The 22,246-nt window shown below is 37.2% G+C and overlaps 1 protein-coding gene and 1 pseudogene across 1 annotated transcript; one reads left to right on the forward strand and one right to left on the reverse strand.

The window, feature by feature from the left end:
* On the reverse strand, positions 1-21,897 carry Asb17 (ankyrin repeat and SOCS box containing 17). Its single transcript, XM_048351608.1, has 3 exons — positions 21,497-21,897; positions 2,349-2,628; positions 1-207 (listed from the first exon to the last, which is right to left on the reverse strand). Exons 1-3 carry the CDS (start codon positions 21,895-21,897, stop codon positions 1-3), a joined length of 888 nt encoding a protein of 295 aa, XP_048207565.1.
* Positions 14,694-15,031, forward strand: LOC125355316 (annotated as a pseudogene).
* Positions 21,898-22,246: the final 349 nt, after the last annotated feature.

Consider the following 22,246-nt stretch of genomic DNA (forward strand, 5'->3'; position numbering starts at 1 on the left):
TTAGCTTTCTAAATTCAGGTAGTTCTGTAGACGAACAGGAATTAGAAGTGAAAATATTCCATTTGGGAGCATATTGTTGTTTAATAGTTGAGTCCTGATGGTTATTCTGCAAAGATGTAGTAGTTCACATGGATCTTTGTATCTTGTTGAAGGGATGTACTCTAACCAATTTGAAATAATTGGACGTCTTCCTAAACTTAGCTGTGTCTGAAAAAAATTACTTTTGTCATGTTAATCAGTAGATTAATCCAATTAACATTTTTAATTTAAATTCAGAAAACAGGTCCTAAGTATATAAAACCTTTGTAACTTTTTTCATAGTGTTTCCACTTGAGACAAATGTTTTATTTCTATTTTAATCTCATAATGATAAAGTTTTTATAATGCATGTAAGGATACAAAGCAAAATTATATCTATACCTATATCTAGGTAAGTTTTTAATGTTAGATAGATCTCACTTATATTTTATCAGCTTCTCTTTCCAGAGGAGTTATCAAAATTTCCATACACTAGAATTATCTGGGAAATGATCAGTGCTTCTGTTTCAGAAAATGTTTGATTCTGTTGGGTTGGTGTTGGATGTAGACTCTGTAAATTCTGAAAGTTCCCTAGGTGTTCCAACAAGTGTAGAGTGAAAGTTAATACACAAAACCTGAGTAAAGGCCTCCTCAAATGAAAAGGTTTCTAGTATTTTGAGAAGGTAGTTTTAGAGGCCAAATGGCAGTAGATTTAGACAGAAAGGATATTGCCTTATTACAGAGATATTTTCCCAGTGGAACCTTACACTTCACAGGTTTCTTGATACTGTTAATGATTTACTTATATTTGTCCATGTTCATTAATTATTCTGTCAACTATAATGTGTCTTCAGTATTGTGGTAGTTGCTTTGAATAATTGCTAGGGTATGCAAAATAGATAATTATGCTCAAGAGACTTAGGACTTATACATAGAAATATCTAAATATATATATTTGCAATGAAATATATGTTATGGTACAGAAATAAGGAAATGCAAAGTGTTACTCAAGCAGTTTTAATGTGCTCTTTTCACTCAAGCAGGTGATTTTGGTCAACTCTGTTCTAGTATTTTTCTACTATTATGCCTTGGGAATAGCCTTCATGGAAAATCTGTTGAAAATTGGTATGTTCTTTAATAATTATGCAGGACTAACATCGGAAAAGGACAAACAACTGTCTGAAAGTGCAAAAAACTTAGTTATTTTTGTTTTATATATGAGTTGATAAAATAATTTTGCCAATTTACTTTTCTTACAATTGGCCCAGGTATTGATTTTGAGACATTTAAAAAGCAGCAGAGTTATATATCTTTTGAGTCTATTGCTAAAGTTACTCTTTAGTGGGACTATTGTTTTGTTGGTAATTTGGTTGAAATCTACAGGAGTAGACAGGCACCAGTGGCTTATGCCTGTAAACCTACCTACTCAGGAGGCTGAGATCTGAGGATCACAGTTTGAAGCCAGCCTGGGCAAAAAGTTTATGAGACTCTTATCTCAACCACCAGAAAGATCTGTGGCTTAACTGGTAAAGTTCTAACCTTGAGCCAAATATCCTAGGCCCTGAATTCAAGCCCCAGGACTGGCAATCAGTCATTCAATCAGCCAATGAATCAATTTACAGGAGTAAGTTTCTGTTAAGCAGACATTTCTTCCTATGGACAGATTTAGTATTATACCATAGTTAAGTTTAGGAGGATTATCATTGACTAATAGAATTGATGCTTTTCTCTGTACTTGGTTTGTTCCAAAAACCTTTATAACCGGAAGGTCTGAACATTTCTGAACTGAATATTTTAAGCCTTCATATTTTTTTTTTTTTTTTTGGCCAGTCCTGGGCCTTGGACTCAGGGCCTGAGCACTGTCCCTGGCTTCTTCCCGCTCAAGGCTAGCACTCTGCCACTTGAGCCACAGCGCCGCTTCTGGCCGTTTTCTGTATATGTGGTGCTGGGGAATCGAACCTAGGGCCTCGTGTATCCGAGGCAGGCACTCTTGCCACTAGGCTATATCCCCAGCCCCAAGCCTTCATATTTTTATAATGCTTAAAATTGTTTATTTTGAAGACAAAAAATCTATTTCTTGGTATATGCTTATATTTCTGGGAAGACACACAACCCTCATTTTAAACATTTCTCGGGTTTATAAAATCAAAATTTTGAAGTGAAGGGCATTTAAAAATTTCTCTTTAAGAGGCAAAAGTCATATTCACTGAACAATTTATCATTAGATATAACCTAAAAGATTAAGAATTAAGTGTATTTTTGCCTTCACGGTGTTATGTTAAAATCCATCAATATTTGAGCCCAAATGTAGAGAACAATATTTTGCTTACCTCTATTTCCTTGACTGAAATGGTAGAAAGTACTCTGGAACATAGCATTAAACATGTTTTGGCATCTTCCTGGATATCAATGAACTCATGGTCAACCATAATTCTCACTCTTGAAGGGTACAGCATTATTGTTAAAACAATGTTGATAGGGTTTTTTTCTCTTTCTAAGATTCCATATTGTAGGAGTATTTTTAAGATATTTGATTGTCTTGTCTGAGCTACGTAAAGAAGAGGTGTGATGCCACTTAGTGGGCTTGGACAGTATACTGGTGTGAAAGTTCTGTGAATCAAGCAAAATAGAAGCTCATTGACTATATAATTGTATAATTGTATATATATTAACATTATAGTGGTAATAATAGGAAAATAACAATCGTAAATACAATTAGGCTTAAATTTTAATGTATACTTGTACAAATGATGTAATTTCTGTTTGCATATAATATATCCTAAAGATAATTTTACATTGCATAAATGTAGATCAAACTGAAGGTTAAAAGCAAATTATTCATTTTTTAATAATTAGTGTATGTCTAGAATAGTCCTGAATGAGAATAACAATAGCTCAATAGCTATGTATATATGATCATCTAAGATAATGCTGAGCAAAATGAACTGTTAAGATATGGAAACTAGTTTTTTCCTTTGTTGTTTTTTTTTAATGTACTGTGTGAATTTTTTCTTTGATATATTTTTTTCTTCTTTTGTTTATTCCCTCTTGTCACTGTATTTGATTTTGGTACCCTGTGTCTTGTATATATGTTTATCTGAATTGGGGAAGGGACAACAAAATGGTGAGACAAAGGACAAAGGGTGAACCAATGCAACAGTGATACTCCCAAGACACTTTGTTGGAAATGAACTTTACAACTTGGGGGGCGGGGAAGGGGAGGGAAAGTGGGAGAAAAATGAGGGGAGGGAGGGATAACAATGTTTGACAAGAAATATACTCATTACCTTATTATGTAACCCTTCTATACATCACTTTGACAGTAAAATTGAATTAAAAAATACTACACAGTTAAACCTCCCTTTATTACCCTTGTTAAAAAAAAAGCAAACCAAAAAAATAATTACAGTACATGGAGATTTTTTTTTCCTTCAGATATAGCTGTTTTGTGTTTCTCATCTGATAAACCCATACTAACTAGTATTATATATACTGGTGAGTATTATAAAACTTGTGAAGCCCTGGGAAGTCTCAAATTGAAATAAAGGGAAGATATTTTATTTCACTTTATTTTTAATTTAATTTTGTCAAGCTAGTTACAGAGGGGTTACAGTTACATATTTTTCTTTATTAATAGAATTATGAACATTTTGGCATCTCATTTTTGTTTACCATCATATATCACACATGAGCTTGAATACAGATTGCAAATTAAATGAAAAAGGAATTAATGCAACTACTACTTTTTCATGTTAATAAAATTAGAATGATGTTCATGGGGCTTAAAAATATAAATTAAGTGAGAACTATATCAGGTGCCTCAAGGGTGGAATTTTAATTTCTTCCATCAGGAATAAAGTTTGGAATTTCCTCTAGTTATCCTAGGCCAGCTCAAGGCCAATCTGGCCTACAGAGAATCTATTTTTACAAACAAAACAATCTCCTCCCAAATCTTCTTAGAGTGCCACATACAGGCTACATGAAATATTCTCCCTCATGCAGAAAAGAAAAACGTTTTTCTAAAGTTATATTGTGTTAAACATGTTTCACTTATATTGAGTTGTAAATGGCAACACAGTATTATGTCTGACCACAGGGAATTTTATGCTAATAGTTCTTAATTTTGCCAGATGACATGATTTTAGTACTAAGGAAAAGGAAATTTGATTAATCTTGCTTCTTAAATTAGCTCGACTGACCTAATAAAATACATTTTGTACAATAGCATGGGAAGTATAATATTGGTTTTAGATAACTGCAGAGTCAGAAGAGAACTTTTCACATTGTATGTATTTAAATAAGATGGAGAAAGCATGCATAGTGTAAAAAGTGGTGACTATTGATTCTAGCTGTGTGATCTTGAATAATGCAGTCTCTCAGTCTGTTTTCTCATATATTTTTAATTTATTCTTTCATTAAATACTTGACTAGAGCATATGACTATAGAGATGAAAGGTGCAGTTCTTGAATATTATCAAGGAAATTAGAAAATTCAGTACAATAAATACAAGGAAATAATTACTCTGACAGTACTTGAAGTACTCTAGAAGCATTGAGGAGTGACAAAACACTTCCTGGAGAAATGATTTCCTATGAAGTGAGATTTGAAGGTCTAGTTGATGTTTTCCAGTTAGAAGATTAGAAGTAGGTCACTGTTATGTCTGAATTCATTATATAAATGTATTGCATTAATGAGTTGTTTCAAATAGGAAGTCATCTCTGGTCACATTTAATTTTAGGGCTCTAGAGTCCTACCTCCTACTGGGTCCCTAGTGAGGAGATCTAATCACTAGAACATTATCGTTAGAGCTTATCTTCAGAGTTCACTGCACTCTGAAATGCCAGAAAACTATGGTGTGGTGCAAAGTAACATAGGTCCTGTCTTAATTCTGCTACTGGCATATGTACATCTGAGTCTCTCTGCCTGCCTACCTACATATTTATCTATTTTTAAATTTTTTCCTTGAAAATAATCTCTCTCCTTTTTTTCTTTTTCACATATACTCCCAACACATACCAAAATTAAACTCAAAGTACTTCTACCCTACATATTATAGGCACCCAATATTCCAAATTGTTACTGTATATAGCTCTCACATTGTTTCACTGTATATATTATTCTCCTAAAATTCAGAAACAAAGCTTTTGGAAGATTTATTTTTATTCTTTATTTTTATTGTCAAGGTGATGTACAGAGAGTCTACGGTTACATATGTAAGGTAGTGAGTACATTTACTGTCAAGCTTGTTACCTCCTCCCTCATTTTCTCCCACATTCCCTCCTCCCCAGCCCCCCCCCCCACTGAGTTGTACAGTTAGTTTACAACATACTGTCTTGTAAGTTTTGCTGTTGCATTGGTTCACCTTTTACCCTTTGTCTCACAATTTTGATGTTCCCTTTTCCTTCCCTAATTCATATACAATACCCAGGGTACCAAAATCAAATACAGTGATAACAGGGGCTAAACCATTGGGAAGATAAACAAAAGAAAAAATAATTTCATATAGCATGTTAAAAATAACAATGATAAACTTGTTTCCATAACTTGGAGTTTATTTTGCTTAGCATCATCTTATGTGATCATATGTACACATAGCTATTGAGCTATTGTGATCATATGCTAGGGCTATCCTAGACATAAACTAATTATTACCAGTGAGGGAAACCATACAGTATGTTTCTTTGGGTGCATGGCAAAGGACATAGCTTGCAAGATAAATGGAAAGCCCACAGATGGGGAGAAGATCTACCTGGCCATACAACAGATGAGGGTCTTATATCTAAAATATACTTAGAACTTAAATATTAAGTTTCCCCAAAACAAATCCTCCAAGTAACTGCCCCATTAACAAATGTGCTAAAGATATAAAAGAATGACTTCTCCGAAGAGGAAATGAGAATAGTCAAGAGGAAAATGAAGAAGTACTCCACATTACTGGCCATGAAAGAAATGCAAGTCAAAACAACATTGAGATTCCACCTCACCCTAGCTAGAGTGACCATTATCAAGAAAACTAATAACAACAGATGCTGGTGATGATGTGGCCAAACCCTACTACACTGTTGGTGGGAGTATGAATTTGTTAACCACTCTAGAAAGCCATATGAAGTTTTCTCAAAAGGCTAAACATAGAGCTCCCCTATGACCTAGTAATACCATGTTTGGGCATTTACCGAAAGGATCCAAAACAAGGCTGTATTAAAGCTACCAGCACAGCCATGTTCAATGCAGCACTATTTACCATAGCTAAAGTATGGAACCAACAGATCAGGAAATTGTGGTATGTATACACAATAGAATTTTATGCTTCTATGAGAAAGAATGACCTTGCCCCATTCATAAAGAAATAGAAAGATGGGAAAAAATCATACTAAGTGAAATGGAAGATTTCTTTTCTAATAAACTTGTTTTTAAAGTTTTTATTATAAACCTGATGTACAGAGAGGTTACAGTTTCATATGTTAGGCATTGGATACATTTCTTGTAGTGTTTGTTACCTTGTCCCTCATACGCCCCTCCCCCCTCCCCCTTTCCCCCCTGAGGTGTTCAATTCAATTACACCATACAGTTTTGCAAGTATTGCTTTTGTTGTTGTTTCTCTTATTTTACCCTTTGTCTCTCAATTTTGGTATTCCCTTTCAATTTCCTAATTCTAATACCAGTATACACGGTTTCCAATATACTCAGATAAGATTACAGAGATAGTGTAGATACAATCACAAGAAGGTGATACAAGAACATCAATAGTAGAAACTACAGATACACATGGGATGTTGAAAGTCTCTTTGTAGGTCTTTAGCCCACTTGATGAGCAGGCTATTAGTTCTTTGCGGTTTTGTTTTGGAGGAAGGTAATTTTTTTAGTTCTGCATATATTTTAGATATGAGGCCTTTATGCGTTGAATGGCCGGTAAAGATCTTCTCCCAGTCTGTGGGCTTTCTGTTTATCTTGCAAGCTATGTCCTTTGCCGTGCAGAAGCTCTGCAGTTTGATGCAGTCCCATTTGTCCAACCTTTCTTTGATTTGTAGCCTTTCTGGGTCTTTGTTAAGGAAGTTCCGTCCTGTGCCAAGGAGCCCAAGTGTTTCTCCTACTTCTTTCTTTAGTGTTTTCAGGGTGTCTGTTTTGATTTCGAGGTCTTTAATCCATTTGGAATTGATTTTGGTGCAGGGTGATATATAAGGATCTAGTTTTAGTTTGTTGCATGTGTTGAACCAGTTTTTCCAGCACAATTTGTTAAAGAGGCTATCTTTCTTCCAAACTATTGTTTTAGCCCATTTATCAAAGATTAAGTAGGCGTAGTTCTGTGGGTTCATTCCCGGGTCTTCAATTCTGTTTCATTGGTCTTCAGGCCTGTTCCGGTGCCAATACCAAGCTGTTTTTATTACTATAGCTTTATAATACAACTTGAAGTTGGGTATTGTAATTCCTCCAGCACTGTTCTTTCTGCTTAGGATTGTTTTTGCTATTCTAGGTCTTTTATTATTCCATATGAATTTCTGGATTGCTTCCTCTATTTCATCAAAAAATGGTGTTGGGGGCTGGGGATATAGCCTAGTGGCAAAGAGTGCCTGCCTCGGATACACGAGGCCCTAGGTTCGATTCCCCAGCACCACATATACAGAAAACGGCCAGAAGCGGCGCTGTGGCTCAAGTGGCGGAGTGCTAGCCTTGAGCGGAAGAAGCCAGGGACAGTGCTCAGGCCCTGAGTCCAAGGCCCAGGACTGGCCAAAAAAAAAAAAAAAAAAAAAAAAATGGTGTTGGGATATTAATGGGTATTGCTTTGAATTTGTAGATAGCCTTTGGCAATATTGCCATTTTGATTATATTAATCCTCCCAATCCAGGAGCATGGGAGGTTTTTCCATTTCCTTAGTTCTGACTTAATTTCGTTTTTCAAGGTTTGAAAGTTCTCCTCAAAGAGGTCTTTCATTTCTTTGGTTAAGGTTATTCCTAGGTATTTTATGTTTTGGGGTGCTATTGCAAAGGGCGTTGCTTTGCTGATATCAGCCTCGGTCTTTGGGTCGTTAGCATAGAGAAAGGCCGTTGATTTTTGAAGGTTTATTTTATATCCTGCAACTTTCCCAAAGTTTTGGATCAGCTCTAGTAGCTTGGGGGTAGAGTCTATGGGATTCTTTAGGTATAGGATCATGTCATCTGTGAAGAGAGAGAGTTTAACTTCATCTTTACCTACTTGGATCCCCTTTATATTTTCTTCTTGCCTGATTGCTCTGGCTAGGAATTCTAGTACTAGGTTGAAGAGCAGGGGAGAGAGTGGACATCCCTGCCTTGTTCCTGATTTTAAAGGGAATGGCTTTAGTTTTTCACCATTTAGAGTTATGCTTGCTGTTGGTTTGTCATAAACTGCCTTGATTATATTCAGGAATGTTCCCTGGACTCCCAGTTTTTCCAGGGCTTTTAGCATAAATGGGTGCTGGATTTTATTGAATGCTTTTTCCACATCCAGAGATAAAACCATGTGGTTCTTTAGCTTGCTCCGGTTGATGTGGTGGATTACATTAATTGACTTGCGTAGACTAAACCAACTTTGCATCCCTGGGATGAATCCAGTTTGATCATGGTGTATGATTTTTTTGATGACCTGTTGAAGTCGATTGGCCAGAATTTTGTTGAGAATTTTTGCGTCTATGTTCATCAGGGAGATCGGTCTATAGTCCTCTTTCCGTGATGAGTCCCTGCCTGGTTTTGGGATGAGGGTTATACTGGCTTCATAGAATGAGTCTGGAAGTGAACGTTCTCTTTCTATTTCATTGAAGAGTTTGAGAAATATTGGTGTGAGTTCTGTTTTGAAGGTCTTGTAGAATTCTGCAGAGAATCCATCTGGACCTGGGCTTTTCTTGGATGGGAGATCATTTATTGACGTTTCTATTTCAATACTGGATATGGGTCTGTTTAGGAGGTTTAAATCTTCATGGTTCTGTTTGGGGATATGAATTTTTTCTAGGAAATCATCCATTTCTTCCAAGTTCTCAAATTTGTTGGCATAAAGGTTTGCAAAATAGTCCCTTATTATTTTCTGAATTTTGGTTATTTCTGTGGTGATGTTACCTGTTTTATCTCTTAGCTTGTTTATTTGAGTGTGCTGCCTTTGTTTTTTGGTCAGGTTTGCCAGGGGTCTGTCTATCTTGATTTTTTCAAAGAACCAACTCTTTGTTTTGTTGAGTCTTTCGATGTTTTTTTTAATCTCTAATTGATTTAATTCTGATTTGATTTTAATTGTTTGCTTCCGTCTATTGACTTGGGGTTTGGCTTGTTGTTCTCACTCAAGGAAATTAAGGTGGTTCCTTAAATTATTGAGTTGCTGTTTCTCCAGTTTGTTGATGTATGCACTCAGAGATATAAATTTTCCTCTGAGTACTGCCTTTGCTGTGTCCCAAAGGAGCTGGTACTTTGTGTCCTCGACTTGGTTGAATTCCATAAACATTTGAATTTCCGTTTTAATTTCTTCAATGACCCTCTGATGGTTCAGCAGTGTGTTGTTTAGTCTCCATGAATTGTAGCAATTTCTGTGGTGGCTGTTTGAGTTGAGCTCTAATTTTATTCCATTGTGGTCTGAGAGAATGCAGGGAATGGTTTTGATACTTCTGAATTTGTACAGATTTTCTTTGTGCCCTAAGATGTGATCTATTTTGGAGAATGTTCCATGTGCTGCAGAAAAGAATGTGTATTCTGTCCTTGCTGGGTGGAATATTCTGTAGATGTTGATTAAGTCTAGTTGGTCTATGCAATTGTTTAGTTCTGTGGTTTCTTTGTTCAGTTTTTGGCGTGTTGATCTGTCCAGAGGTGATAGTGGAGTGTTAAAGTCCCCAACTATCAATGTGTTTGGGTCTATGAGTGTTTTTAGAGTCAGTAGTGTTTGTTTGATGAAGTTGAGTGCTACTGCATTTGGTGTGTAGATATTTAGAATGGTTATTTATTCCTGTAGGAGAGATCCTTTTACTAGTAGGTAGTAACCTTCTTTGAGTTACCTTTTTTAATTTGAAGTCAATTTTTTCTGATACTAGGATTGCATCTCCAGCCTGCTTATGGGGGCCATTTGCTTGATAGATTTGATTCCAGCCTTTCACTTTTAGAAGATGTTTACTTTTGCTGGATATAGATGTGTCTCTTGGAGGCAGCAGAAAGATGGATCTTGATTTTTGATCCTACTTATGAGCCTATGTCTTTTGATTGGAGAATTAAGTCCATTAATGTTGACAGGATTGAGAGATGATCGTTTGTTCCTTTCATTATCACTATCTTGTTTAAAGCTATGTCTTCCCATTTCTTGATCTGATATACTAATTAGGGTTCATTTCTCTGTCTGTATTGGGATCTTGATTATTTTCCCTGTATAGTACATCTTTAAGGATTTTGTGTAAAGCTGGTTTGGTGGAGATATATTGTTTCAGTTTTTCCTTATTGTGGAAGACTTTTATTTGACCTTCAGCTATGAAGGAGAGTTTGGCTGGGTACAGAATTCTTGGTTGGTAGTTATTTTTATTTAGAGTTTGGTATACTTCATTCCAGGCTCTCCTTGCTTTCATGGTCTCTGCTGAGAAGTCTGGGGTAATTCTGATTGCTTTTCCTTTATATGTGATTGTTTTCTTTGACCTAACAGCTTTGAGTATTTTTTCCTTGCACTCTGCTGAAGTTTTTTTGATCACAATGTGTCGGTGGGATGTCCTATTCTGGTCTGGTCGATTTGGGGTTCTAAATGCTTCTTGTATCTCTATAGGCCTTTTCTTCTGGATATTTGGGAAGTTCTCAGCTAATATTCTGTTATATAGGTTGCCTATCCCATTAACCTCTTTCTCCAAGTTTTCCTCAATACCTATTATCCTTAAATTGGGCTTCCTGATCGTGTCTTGATTCTCCTGTAGTGATCTGTTTTGTTGATTGGACTGGATTTGTATTGATTTTTTATCTTTCTCCATAGAATCTAAGGAATCTTCAGCTCCCGAAATTCGATCCTCTGCTTCAGTTAGTCGGGACTGTAGGCTAGTTACTTGATTTTGAATCTCTTTTGCTTCTGACTGGTCTTTCCTGATAATTTCCATGTCATTTCTTAGGTCTTGTATGGACTTCTTTACTTCATTAACTTCATTACTTTGGTTTTGAGAGTTGTCTCTCAAATCTTTAAGCTGGTTAGCTATCTTTTCATTTGACTCTTGAAGTTCATTTATCTTTCTATTTGTGGATGCCATGAAATTCTCCATTAATTTTTGCTTTGCCTCCTCACGCTCTAGAATAATTGACTGAAGAGATTCGAACTTTTCATTTATCATGTTTATCAGTAGACTTTGTAGAGCATTTTGAGGGTTCTCTTCTATGTCTTCGATTGACTGCTCTGCTTCCTGCTTGTTTTGAGTGGGGGATAAGACTTCATTGTTTGCCATCTTTCTTGTGTTTCTTCTGCCCATTTGAATTGGGGATACCAGTCTACCAGCAGCTGTGAGCACCGTTTAAGACCCAAAGCAGCCCTTACCAAGCACTGTTGTGTAAATCCTACAAATTCACAATTATGTACAGCTACCCTGTATACCTGTCTATAAAATTATATTTGGTGTTCCTAAAGAATACAATTTCAATATAACAACTGATCCTGGGCCCTGTTTTCAGTAGTTACTTATTTACTGTTACAACCCTATATGCAAATCTTGTTTTTATATTAAGTTCTTTTAGGACTGGCTTTCTGTATGAACCCCTTTGATTCACTCGGATTAAGCTGGGATACCCTCGATCCAATAATCAGGAGTCATTGGAGACTGGAGGTCCAGGCAGTAAGTCAGGAGGGTAAGTTGGAAGTAGTAAAGAGAATAGTGTAAAATGTATTGGGGAGGGGAGGTGGTGATTTTGGTTTAGTTTCAGTGACGTGGAAGTGTCGAGAAGAGTAGAATCAGTAGAGAGAATAAGGTTGCAATGATAGATAATGGAGAGTTAGCAGAAAAGAGTGGAGGTGTTCTTCATAGGAAAGTAAGTTTTAAAGAAAGAGAACGCAAAGAAAGAAATAAAGTAAAAGTAGTGGGAGACAGATGCACACAACAGAGAAAAATTATTTTAAAAAGAATATAAAATAAAAAGGAAAAAAATAACAAAAAAATCAGAAAAGAAACAACCCAAACAAACAGAAAAGAAAAAAAAGCTTGATAAAACAAACAGGTAAAAGTAGAAAATATGGGGGAAAAAAACCGACGACATTTCCGAATTGAAAAAAAAATTTTTTTTTTAAAGTTTAAGAAATTTTGAAAAGATAAAGAAAAAAAAAATGGAGTCTTCCTTGTTTGGGTGGTCTTTCCCCAGTCTCTAGTTTCCTTGTGATGGTCTGCAGTCTATATTCCTGATTTTCTGGGTTTGGTAGAATTCAGCTTGCTCCTCTGTCTGCTGCAGGGCCTCGGCCTTTAAAGCCTGCCTTTGAATAGGCTGTGAACTCAGCAGGGAGGGGCGCCTCTGGCTTGTTTTACCCAGCTGAGAGGTGCTTGCCTGTGCAATGCTTCTGTCTCCTGCGCCGGGCGGCCACCTTGGCAGAGGTGGCTTTGGAAAGCAGCTCCTTTTCGGGCTGGGAATTTGGCTTCCTCTGTGACGGGACCATTTAACTGTCTCAGGTTCCTCCATCTGGTGTTTCCCTGCCGCTGGGAGCTGGTGGCTGTTTTCACTTTAAATTTAGAAATTCCAGCGGGCAGGGCGGGGCACCTCTGGCTAAGCCGAGGCCCAGGGCACGCCTCCAGCCTGGGCAGGGGGTGTTCTCCTGGGCGGAGTTGGCTCTCACTGATCGGTCCCTCTTGCCCGTTTCAAAGATGGCTAATTTGACCTCGCTTTTCCCAGGCCCGCTTTAGTTCCAATCTGGTCTGACCCTATGCCAGTGGCAAAGATGGTGCTTTGCTCTGGCGGTGGGGGCAGGGCTGCCTTGCCGAAGTTGCTCTGTGAGCTCGAGTGAGAATATCTTTTGTGGGGTACTCACGCTTTCTCTGCGATTTCAGGTCGTCCGTGCTCAGCCGCCGCCTGGTCTCCGCTGTGTGCTTTACCTCCGTGGAGTGCGGGTTGCTGTGATGGGCACTGTGCCAGCGCTGCCGACACTGGCGTGGCAGTGGGATTCCGCCCGGAGCTCGAATCAGGTTTGCTGGCAATCACCTTGGTCCAAGGGGTCCCAAGGAACTCAGAAAATGCAGGCACTGGTCTGGCTTCCTTCAGGCCTCTCCCAACACAGGAGTTATCAGGATTCTCTTTGTGGATCCTATCCATCCAAATGTCTCTAATAAACTTCTATAAAGTCCGTTGGTCTAAACTCACTCTTCTTGTGGTACAGTATACTTCCCTCAAGTTCTTACCACTTTGGAAAATCTATGTAATATCTTTAACCTTTTGTTTTTTCATCTCTCAAAGTAATTTATTGAGCAGCATGATTTATAAAACTTAAGTCTCCATGGCTTAAAACAGCAGTAATTTTTGTTGACTTGGGACACAACTGTATCTCTGAGAAACTAGAACAATGTCAGGCTCATAGGAGCCAATCAAATATTTATTTTCAATTTGTGTTTTTAATCCGAACAAGATTGCATTTAAAGTGTTCAAATCCAATGTAATTCATTCATCTCATAGTTCTTAAGAAAGTATTTGATTTAGCTTTATACGGTTGGGAATTTAGGAAACTTAGAGAACAAAATATACCATAAGTGGTCATTTTTAAGTTGGATAGATAAAATTAGCAAATATTAAAATTGACATTACCTTTAGAAGGTATTAAAAGACTATTGAAAAATGTTGAAAACATGACTAAAACTCAAATAGATTTAAAATGATTTTTAAAAGTCTAATCTGTACCCAAATGACATATGATTAATCCTCATGTTTAAAAGTATAGTATGATAAACCAAAATTTGCTTAATGGGTACTGACAGTTAATTATAACAGTACTTATATGGATGGAGTGAGGCAAGCAAAGCAAAAATCAGTTTTTAAATATGAGGTTAATGAACTGAACCATGCATCTGAAAACCTGTCATCTGTGCTTATGAAATGGGGCATAATATTTCCATATCGACATTCAGAGGATGATTTAGTTTTGTAGCTATAATTATAGCTGATTTTTCTACACATTCTCCTTTGGTTTCAAAGCTATTTCTTCACAATCATTTTATATCTGTGATATTTAATGTAGTAGAATTTCTTGAAGCCATGTTTCCCTTTTACTTGACAGAACTGGCTTCAAGTTACCCATCACTCTCTTCTATTCCTTCTCAACTGTACTACATCAGCTCCTCTTCCTCTGTCTTCAACATCAACATGTACATTACCTTTTGACCAGTTTTCATTTGACTATCCTCAGGCAATTTCACCCATGATCATATCTTCCAACTATTGTTTCCTCATTTATTCCATCAAATAGCAAATGCATATACATTCCAGATACTGTTTTAGGTGTTTGTAATATATCAGTAGACAAAATTATAAGCCCTGTCATCTTGGTTATATTATCACATGGGATGACTAACAGTAAAGGATGAACATAGAAAACAAGCAGATTTCATAAAGTTAGAAGGTTATAAATGCTGTGAAAAATGAACTAGAGCATTACAATGTACAGATTTTGGGAGATACTTTGAGGGCACTTTCCAATTTTAAATCAGGTGAGCAGCGTTTTAGCTCCACAAGAGTCATTTTAGGGATCTCCTCTCAAGATGGCTGCCTTCACAGTGATGGGTTCCAGGGCACTGCACACGAACCTGGGTAGGCCAATTGCTTTTGTCATAAAAATTCCTTGGACCTCAGCAGCTAATGAGCCGAGAGAACACTTTGCACAGTTTGATCATATACTAAAGTGCACTATACCTTTTGACAAAGATACTGGCTTTCACAGTAGTCTGGGTTGAATTCAGTCTTCTTCAGAAGAATAACATTAGAATGCAATACAACAGGAAAATCATATAGCATTGATTGAGTAAAGCAGCATGTCCAAGCTCAAAGAACAAAAATTTTAAAATGGGATCAAACATCGGATGAAGAAATCTATTTCTGAATAATTATTATTCATTAAGTAAAGCAACCATAACTGGAAATGTAGTCACTTAGATGTCTGATCTCCAGAACTATAAAATAACAAATGTATATTGTTTTTGGACACTAAGTTGGTGGCAGTTTGTTATAAGAGCAACAGGAAATGAATATAATCAATCAGTCCCCAAATTCAGATATCTGCAGACCAAGTCTTTCCTCTCTTTGATTCTCCACTTCTATTTTTGCTCCATTGCTATTGATTCACGTTAAGATTTCATTGTAACTTATTGGGACAGTATGGTGCCAAAAGATTCCATATGGGAGAAAGATGGCGGTAAAACATTATTTCTCCCTTCAAAATTATAATCAAACATTTACATAAATGTGTTGTGCAAATTCAACTTCCACAACTCCTCAAACCACTTCCCTTTATCAAATCAACTTCTCCCTATTCTTCCTGTAGAAATTCTGGGCAGCTATTGTGCCTTGTTTGGCTAATCTACTAACTAGACTACCTTCTCATTGTATTCTGCTTCCCAGAATCCAGTCTTTCTTGGAAGATAAGGAATCTCTATATGTTTTACTTTTTTTTTGGCCAGTCCTAGGGCTTGTACTCAGGGCCTGAGCACTGTCCCTGGCTTCTTTTTGCTCAAGGCTAGCACTCTGCCACTTGAGCCACAGAACCACCTCTGGCCTTTTCTATACATGAGGTACTGAGGAATCAAACCCAGGGCTTCATGTATAAGAGGCAAGCACTCTTGCCAGTAGGCCATATTCCCAGCCCCATGTTTTACCTTTATTAGCTGGTCATCGCCATAATGTAAATTTCAAATTTAGCGAGATGTGGTGACACATACCCCTAATGCCAGGACTGGGGAGGCAGAGGCAGGAGGAGGATCATTAATTCCAGGCAAGCCTGAACTACATTGCAAGATCTTATCTAATTTTTTTTTTCCAAAATAGTCTATTAAAGTTTTTCATGGTTTCATTTCCAGGCTTCATCTGTTGCTACTACCTGATTCTCATCTCACTTTGTAGCTATTGCTAAACTGCCTATAGTCATTAGATACACTATGAATTCTGTTGGTCTTTCTCATCTAGATTATATTTCTTCAAGGGAAAGAAAGGGAAAATTGTCGTCTGTTAGAAACCCACTTAAGGCATCTCTTCTAGAGAGCCTTCTCAAATGTTTATTCTTTCCAAACTGTATTAAAAATTTATTATCTATTCTCTCTCCCTTCACAGGCCTTTCTTTTCCCCTTTACAATGCAATGACAATCTTTTTTGTAGTTTTTACCCAAGATCTCCAAAATCAGAAATATGCAAACTCTTTGACAAGCTCAAACTCTTTGTAGTTCCAAGAAATTACATAGTACCTCACACTTGGAAAATGCTTAATAAATGATCATTATTACTTTAATTGAATGACATCATTTTAACTACTTATAATTTGTTTTCAGGATTTCTGGGGTATGAACTCAAGGCTTCACACTTGGCAGACAGGCACTCTACTATTTGAAACATTCTTGCAGCTCTTAAAAGCTATCTACATGGTGACATTTGCATGTTTGTTGCAGGTAAAATAGAGACAAATTCCATTCCCTCATTTATTGTCTCTTCTATCCCAAGGATTATGTAAACACATCATTATTATAATAGGGAAGTTGCCAAATTGCAGTGTATACAGGAGGGGTGACCAAGAAAAATGGTATTATAGGAATAAAAGGTAGCAGGTAGTGCAATAACTAATGTAGTTATTATGAAAACAAGAGCAATATTCAAATATTGTACAGGTTTTCACATGGAAGAGAAAGTCAGGTAGAGTTTGTTCTTTATAATTGTATGCATAGAAGTGGAAAAAAATGGAGACAGATTTGAGTACACTGTGAGAAAGCAGAACCAAAACTATGAAAATTCATGTCATGATTTAACAAAATCTTTAAACACTTGCTATGTATCTGGCATAGTTTTAGGCACTGAGCAGTCAATGAAGATTCCTGCTCTCAGAGAGCTTACTTTCAAGGGAGGGTAAATGCTGAACATACAAACTGCAAATAAAAAGATGAGTGAACAGTGCTGTGCAAATGAAAATTAAATGCGGATGATGACTGGATTTTTTTTTTACATTATATAACTAGGGAAGATCTCTTTGAGATAATATTTACACAGGTTCATATGGTAGGCAGGAAGCAGCCATAGAGATGATCTGAGGGAAGAGGATTTTTTAAACCAAGGAATCAGTTATAAGGCCTTGGGGCAGGAACAAACTTTAGGATATATTAAAAACATAGGTTTACTGGAATGAAATATAGTGGTCAAAAGGGAGAGTAAGAAGACTAGAGAGGAATTGTGGGACATTAATGTAGGGCTTCATACAAGGGGTGTTCTTGATACATTTATAGTGGTAAAACCTTGAAACAATTTCAGCATGGGCATTAAGAACTACGTTATATTTTTATTTTTTGTTTTAGTTCTTGACAGTCCTGGGCCTTGAACTCAGGGCCTGAGCTACTTTCCCCGGTTTCTTTTTGCTCATAGCTAGCACTCTAACCACTTGAACCACAGCACCACTTCCAGCTTTTTCTGCTTATGTAGTGTTGAGGAATGGACCCCAGACCTTCATGCATGCAAGGCAAGCACTCTACTGCTAAACCACATTCCCAGCCCCTACTTTATGTTTGAGTAGATTATGTAAATTGTGAGGGAAAAGTAAAGCTGGGCTGGGAATATAGCCTATTGGCAAGAGCACTTGCCTCGTATACATGAAGCCCTGAGTTCGGTTCCCCAGTACCACATATATAGAAAATGGCCAGAAGGGCACTGTGGCTCAAGTGGTAGAGTGCTAGCCTTGAGCAAAAAGAAGCCAGGGACAGTGCTCAGGCCCTTAGTCCAAGGCCCAGGACTGGTGGAGAAAAAAAATAAAAGCATCTTGCTGAAGTCTAGGTAAGAAATGAGGGTAGCTTCACCTGGGATAGAAATGGGGCAGATGAAAATAAGAGCAATTAGGGAATGTCTTGGAGTAGTCAAAATGTCCTCCGCACTGTGTGTTCATATCTGTCTCCATCTTTTCCACTTCTCTGCCTATAGCTATAAAGAACAAACTCTGCCTTACTTTCTCTTCCACATGTGATATCCTATACAATATTTTAGCACAGCTCTTATGTTTTTACAATGACTACATTATTCTACTACCTGCTCTCTTTTATTCCTATAGCAGCATCTTTCTTGGACACCCCTCACATACACTCGAATCTGTTAACTTCCCTATCATATGAGTGATGTAGCTTTTTTGTGTTCTCTCTCCCTCTCCCTCTCCCAACATGGCGGCCTCAGCAAAAAAGAATAAGAAGGGGAAGACTATCTCCCTAACAGAAGCATTTATGCCCCAAGCTTGACAATAAAAATAAAGAATAAAAATAAATCTTCGAAAAGCTTTGTTTCTGAATTTTAGGAGAATAATATATACAGCGGCAGCTGGACGAACCGAAACTAGAACGGCGGCCCAGGGAGAGACACCCAAGCTGGCTAAGTGAAGAAACTCAGGAACCAGAACGATCAAGGACAGGAAGTGAATCATCACAGACTGGGACTTCTGCCACATCTGGCAGAAGTAAGTCAGACCAGGATGCTCGAAGGAGAGAGAGTGAGAAGTCTCTAGAAAATGAAACACTCAATAAAGAGGAAGACTGTCACTCTCCAACTTCTAAGCCTCCTAAACCTGAACAGCCTCTAAAGGTAATGCCAGCCCCTCCGCCAAAGGAAAATGCGTAGGTGAAGCAAAGTTTTAACCCTCCTGCTCGATCTCAGAGCTCAGACACAGAACAGCAATCCCCTGCAAGTGGTGGAGGAAAAGTAGCTTCAGCTCAGCCACTTGAGGAAGGGCCAGCAAGGAAAGATGAAAATAAAATAGATGGGATGAGTGTTGCAAAAGGCCAAACTGGGAGCTCTAGCCGTGGTCCAGGAGATGGCGGGGGAAAAAACAAACAAACAAACAAAAAACACTGGAAGGAATCAGATAGGAAAGATGGCAAAAAGGATCAAGACTCTAGATCTACACCTGAGCCAAAGAAACCCGAGGAAAATCCAGCCTCTAAATTCAGTTCTGCAAGCAAGTATGCTGCTCTTTCTGTAGATGGTGATGATGAAAAGGAGGGAGATTACACCGAATAAACCTCTACATCCTGTGCTTTCTTCTAGTCTCTTTCCACCCTGGAACATTCATTTGAGAGCAAATCAAACCTCTATCCAGACAAGACAAATAAAGCTCACCATTTCCTGGAAAACAAAAAAAAAGTGATGTATTTACATAATCTCTGGGGTAGAAAAGATAGTAAAGAAAGAAAAGAATCAAGATTAAATCTTAAATTTCTGGTTTCAGCAATGGAATACAGCAACAAGGGCTATGAATAAGACTGAAATTTCAGGGGAAGGATTTTATTGGAAGGGAGTGGGATGAGTTAGCCCAATGTTCTGTTTTGTTTCTATTAAGTTTGAGATGCCATGTTGCAATGAAGGTAGACAATAGAGGGAGTCTGAAGAAAGGGAAGCTGAAGAAAGGTCAGAGCTACAAACAGAATTGGGAGTAATTGATATATACACAGCTTTTAAAATTATGCAGCTGGTTAAATCCTTTCAGGAAACTGAATATGAGGGACACAGAAGAGCCAAACAAAAAATAACTCATGTCACGAAGCCGTTAACTCACAAGTGGTGTAGTTGTTCAAGCAGAAGCGTGAGAACCATCAAAGGATGCCCTACTATAGGTTGCTGCCAGAATAAACATTTGCCAATGAATTCTCAGGCTCTGTTCAAATCTAAAATCCTATGATTCTGAATGTTCCAAATAATGTGATAAGTAGAATTGGCTGGTAATGAGTTTGACCTTGTGAATGCATCTAAGACAAAATTTATTTATTTAAAATCAGTCTCTTGACTAGTTGATAATTGGAGCTGGGGATGTAAATAGTTCTCTTGTAGAAAGCTTGCTACGAAAGGGTAAGGTCCTGGAGGTTCAACCACCAGCACTATATACCCGTACAACGAAGCTGTTAATGGTTCTCTATCCTCACTGGAATTTTTCCTCTTCCTGTTTTGTTTTTTTTTAAAATAAATTTTATTCTCTATTTTACTCCATTTTTCTTTCCCTTGGGCCTTCAAATGCACAAAGGCATTACTTACCCCAGCTTTTGACACTATGAATCTCTGTTATAGTTCTAAATATAATAGTCAATTAAAACAACAAAAAGTGCTAATTAGATGGTTATTTGTTGATATTTTCAAACCACAGCTCTTGTTTTATGCGCTTGAATAATTATTAAGGGACATAATAGCACAGTGAAATGCAATCAGCAATGTCTCTGCTTTCTGCAGAACCTAAACTGTTCCTATTTGTCTACTGTACACCTGATTGTGTCATGTGCTTAGCACAGTGCTGCGCTCATGCTGTGAGCAATAATGACTGCCTTGAATGAATGAACACACACACAGCTGGTCTAACCAAACTAAGAGCTAGACCCAAAGAAAAAATTGAGTTAGAATAAGTAAATAGCTTGGGAATCTATGTTACAGACCTTACAAAGAGATCACAAGGCACATGTTTTTATAAGGTGCTTAGTAATATATTTTAGTAGCTTGACAGGTTTGGACTGTAAATGGATCTATGCACACTGCAACAGGTCCTTGACTCTCCTTGTGCTCAATTGTGGAGAATGTGGAGTCAACTTTAACAATATTTAACATAAAATAGAACTTTTTTTTGATCAGTTGTGGGGCTTGAATGCAGTGCCTGGGCACTGTCCCTGAGCTTCTTTTGCTAAAGGCTAGCAATCTACCACTTGAGCTACAGAGCCACTTCTGGCTTTTTCTGTGTATGTGGTACTGAGGAATCAAACCCAGCGATTCATGCATGTTAGGCAAGCACTCTTACCACTAAGCCACATTCCCAGCTCCTAGAACTATTTTGATAAGCTTAGTAAGTTTTAAAACATGTAAGAAGTTTTAATAATATTCTAAGTGAAGGATGGAAGAAATGTACTATACTCATAAGTCAGCATGTTGAAGGAAACCACATTTGTATAACTAGGTAAAGATAATAAAAATTTTAAAAATATATCACAGTGAAGATGCATATGCATTGTCATTTGTGCTTTGAAAGTCAACTTCCATATGTAAATAAACATACAACCTCAGCATATGCAAAAAGAAGAGGTCATAGAATTACAGAAAACTATATATAGTTAGGGAAGCATACTTATTTTTCTAACATTGCATTTTCTTGAACATTTAAATATAAGCTGTATAGTGAAAGGCTGTAAATAAATAATTGGCATATAATGTACACACAAGTAAAACTATTTTACATGTAGTTCAGGAATACAAGAGTAAACAAAGTATTGAGCAATTAAGTCAGTATTTCTTATTCCTATATAACCACTGTATGTACTGCTTTTTGAAAAAGGAGTACTGTACTCATAAAGATAATTATTACCTCCATATCAGTGCCAGGTTACAGCTTCTGTCTTGAACATAGTCTTTGGTCTTCTTGAGAAGCAATTCTACAAAGTCAGGATTACCTTTTCTGGCAAAAACCCAGTATAGAATTGTATTCACACATATTTCAGTAAATTCAAGATTAAAATTTAGTTCAAAACGGTATCCTGATTTTTCCACGAATGCAATATAGTCTGTGAGTAGTATGTCAAACCCATCGAGGTCGACATACCTCAGAATTTTTGCCAGTGTTCGGTAAATCCTAGGTTCATAACAATGATATCCCCACTGGTCCAAAAACTGCAAGGATGGTCGCTTAACAATCTTTTCAATGAGATTGCAGAATATATTGCCTCTTGGAAAAGCAGTCTTTCGACATAGTTTAGAAGATTTACTCATTGCTTCTCAAGGCACAATGTAGAAACAAAGTCACAGGTAGTCATACTCTGTCCCTTCCGTTACATATTTTGATAATGTGGTAAGCTTTATGTGCAGAAAGTGCCCTTTAAGCTGAATGCAGAAAAAAAATGCATTATTACTTACTCCATGACATCATAATAGATGAGGATCTGTCATCAGCATAGGTAAAAATTTGGGATATCACATGTAACTTGGAGATATTTGAGAGCAACACACTGAACAAATGGTAGGCAAGAGAACCGAACTATAATATTTTTAACCTTCCAAAATTTCAGCTCCTTCTATGTTTCTCAAGTGTGTAAAGCACAGTTTATATGTTAGACTAAGT

This window comes from Perognathus longimembris, chromosome 7 (genome assembly GCF_023159225.1).
Source record: "Perognathus longimembris pacificus isolate PPM17 chromosome 7, ASM2315922v1, whole genome shotgun sequence".
Classification (NCBI taxonomy): domain Eukaryota; kingdom Metazoa; phylum Chordata; class Mammalia; order Rodentia; family Heteromyidae; genus Perognathus; species Perognathus longimembris.

Excerpts from the sequence above, each read along its gene's own strand:
- Asb17 (XM_048351608.1), bottom strand. The coding sequence starts at position 21,897 with ATGAGTAAATCTTCTAAACTATGTCGAAAGACTGCTTTTCCAAGAGGC. Across the intron at positions 2,629-21,496 it reads AACCTGGCACTGATATGGAG|AACTTTCACACCAGTATACT; the intron begins GTAATAATTATC and ends CTTGATTCACAG. Across the intron at positions 208-2,348 it reads TTTCAGTCAAGGAAATAGAG|ACACAGCTAAGTTTAGGAAG; the intron begins GTAAGCAAAATA and ends AATTTTTTTCAG.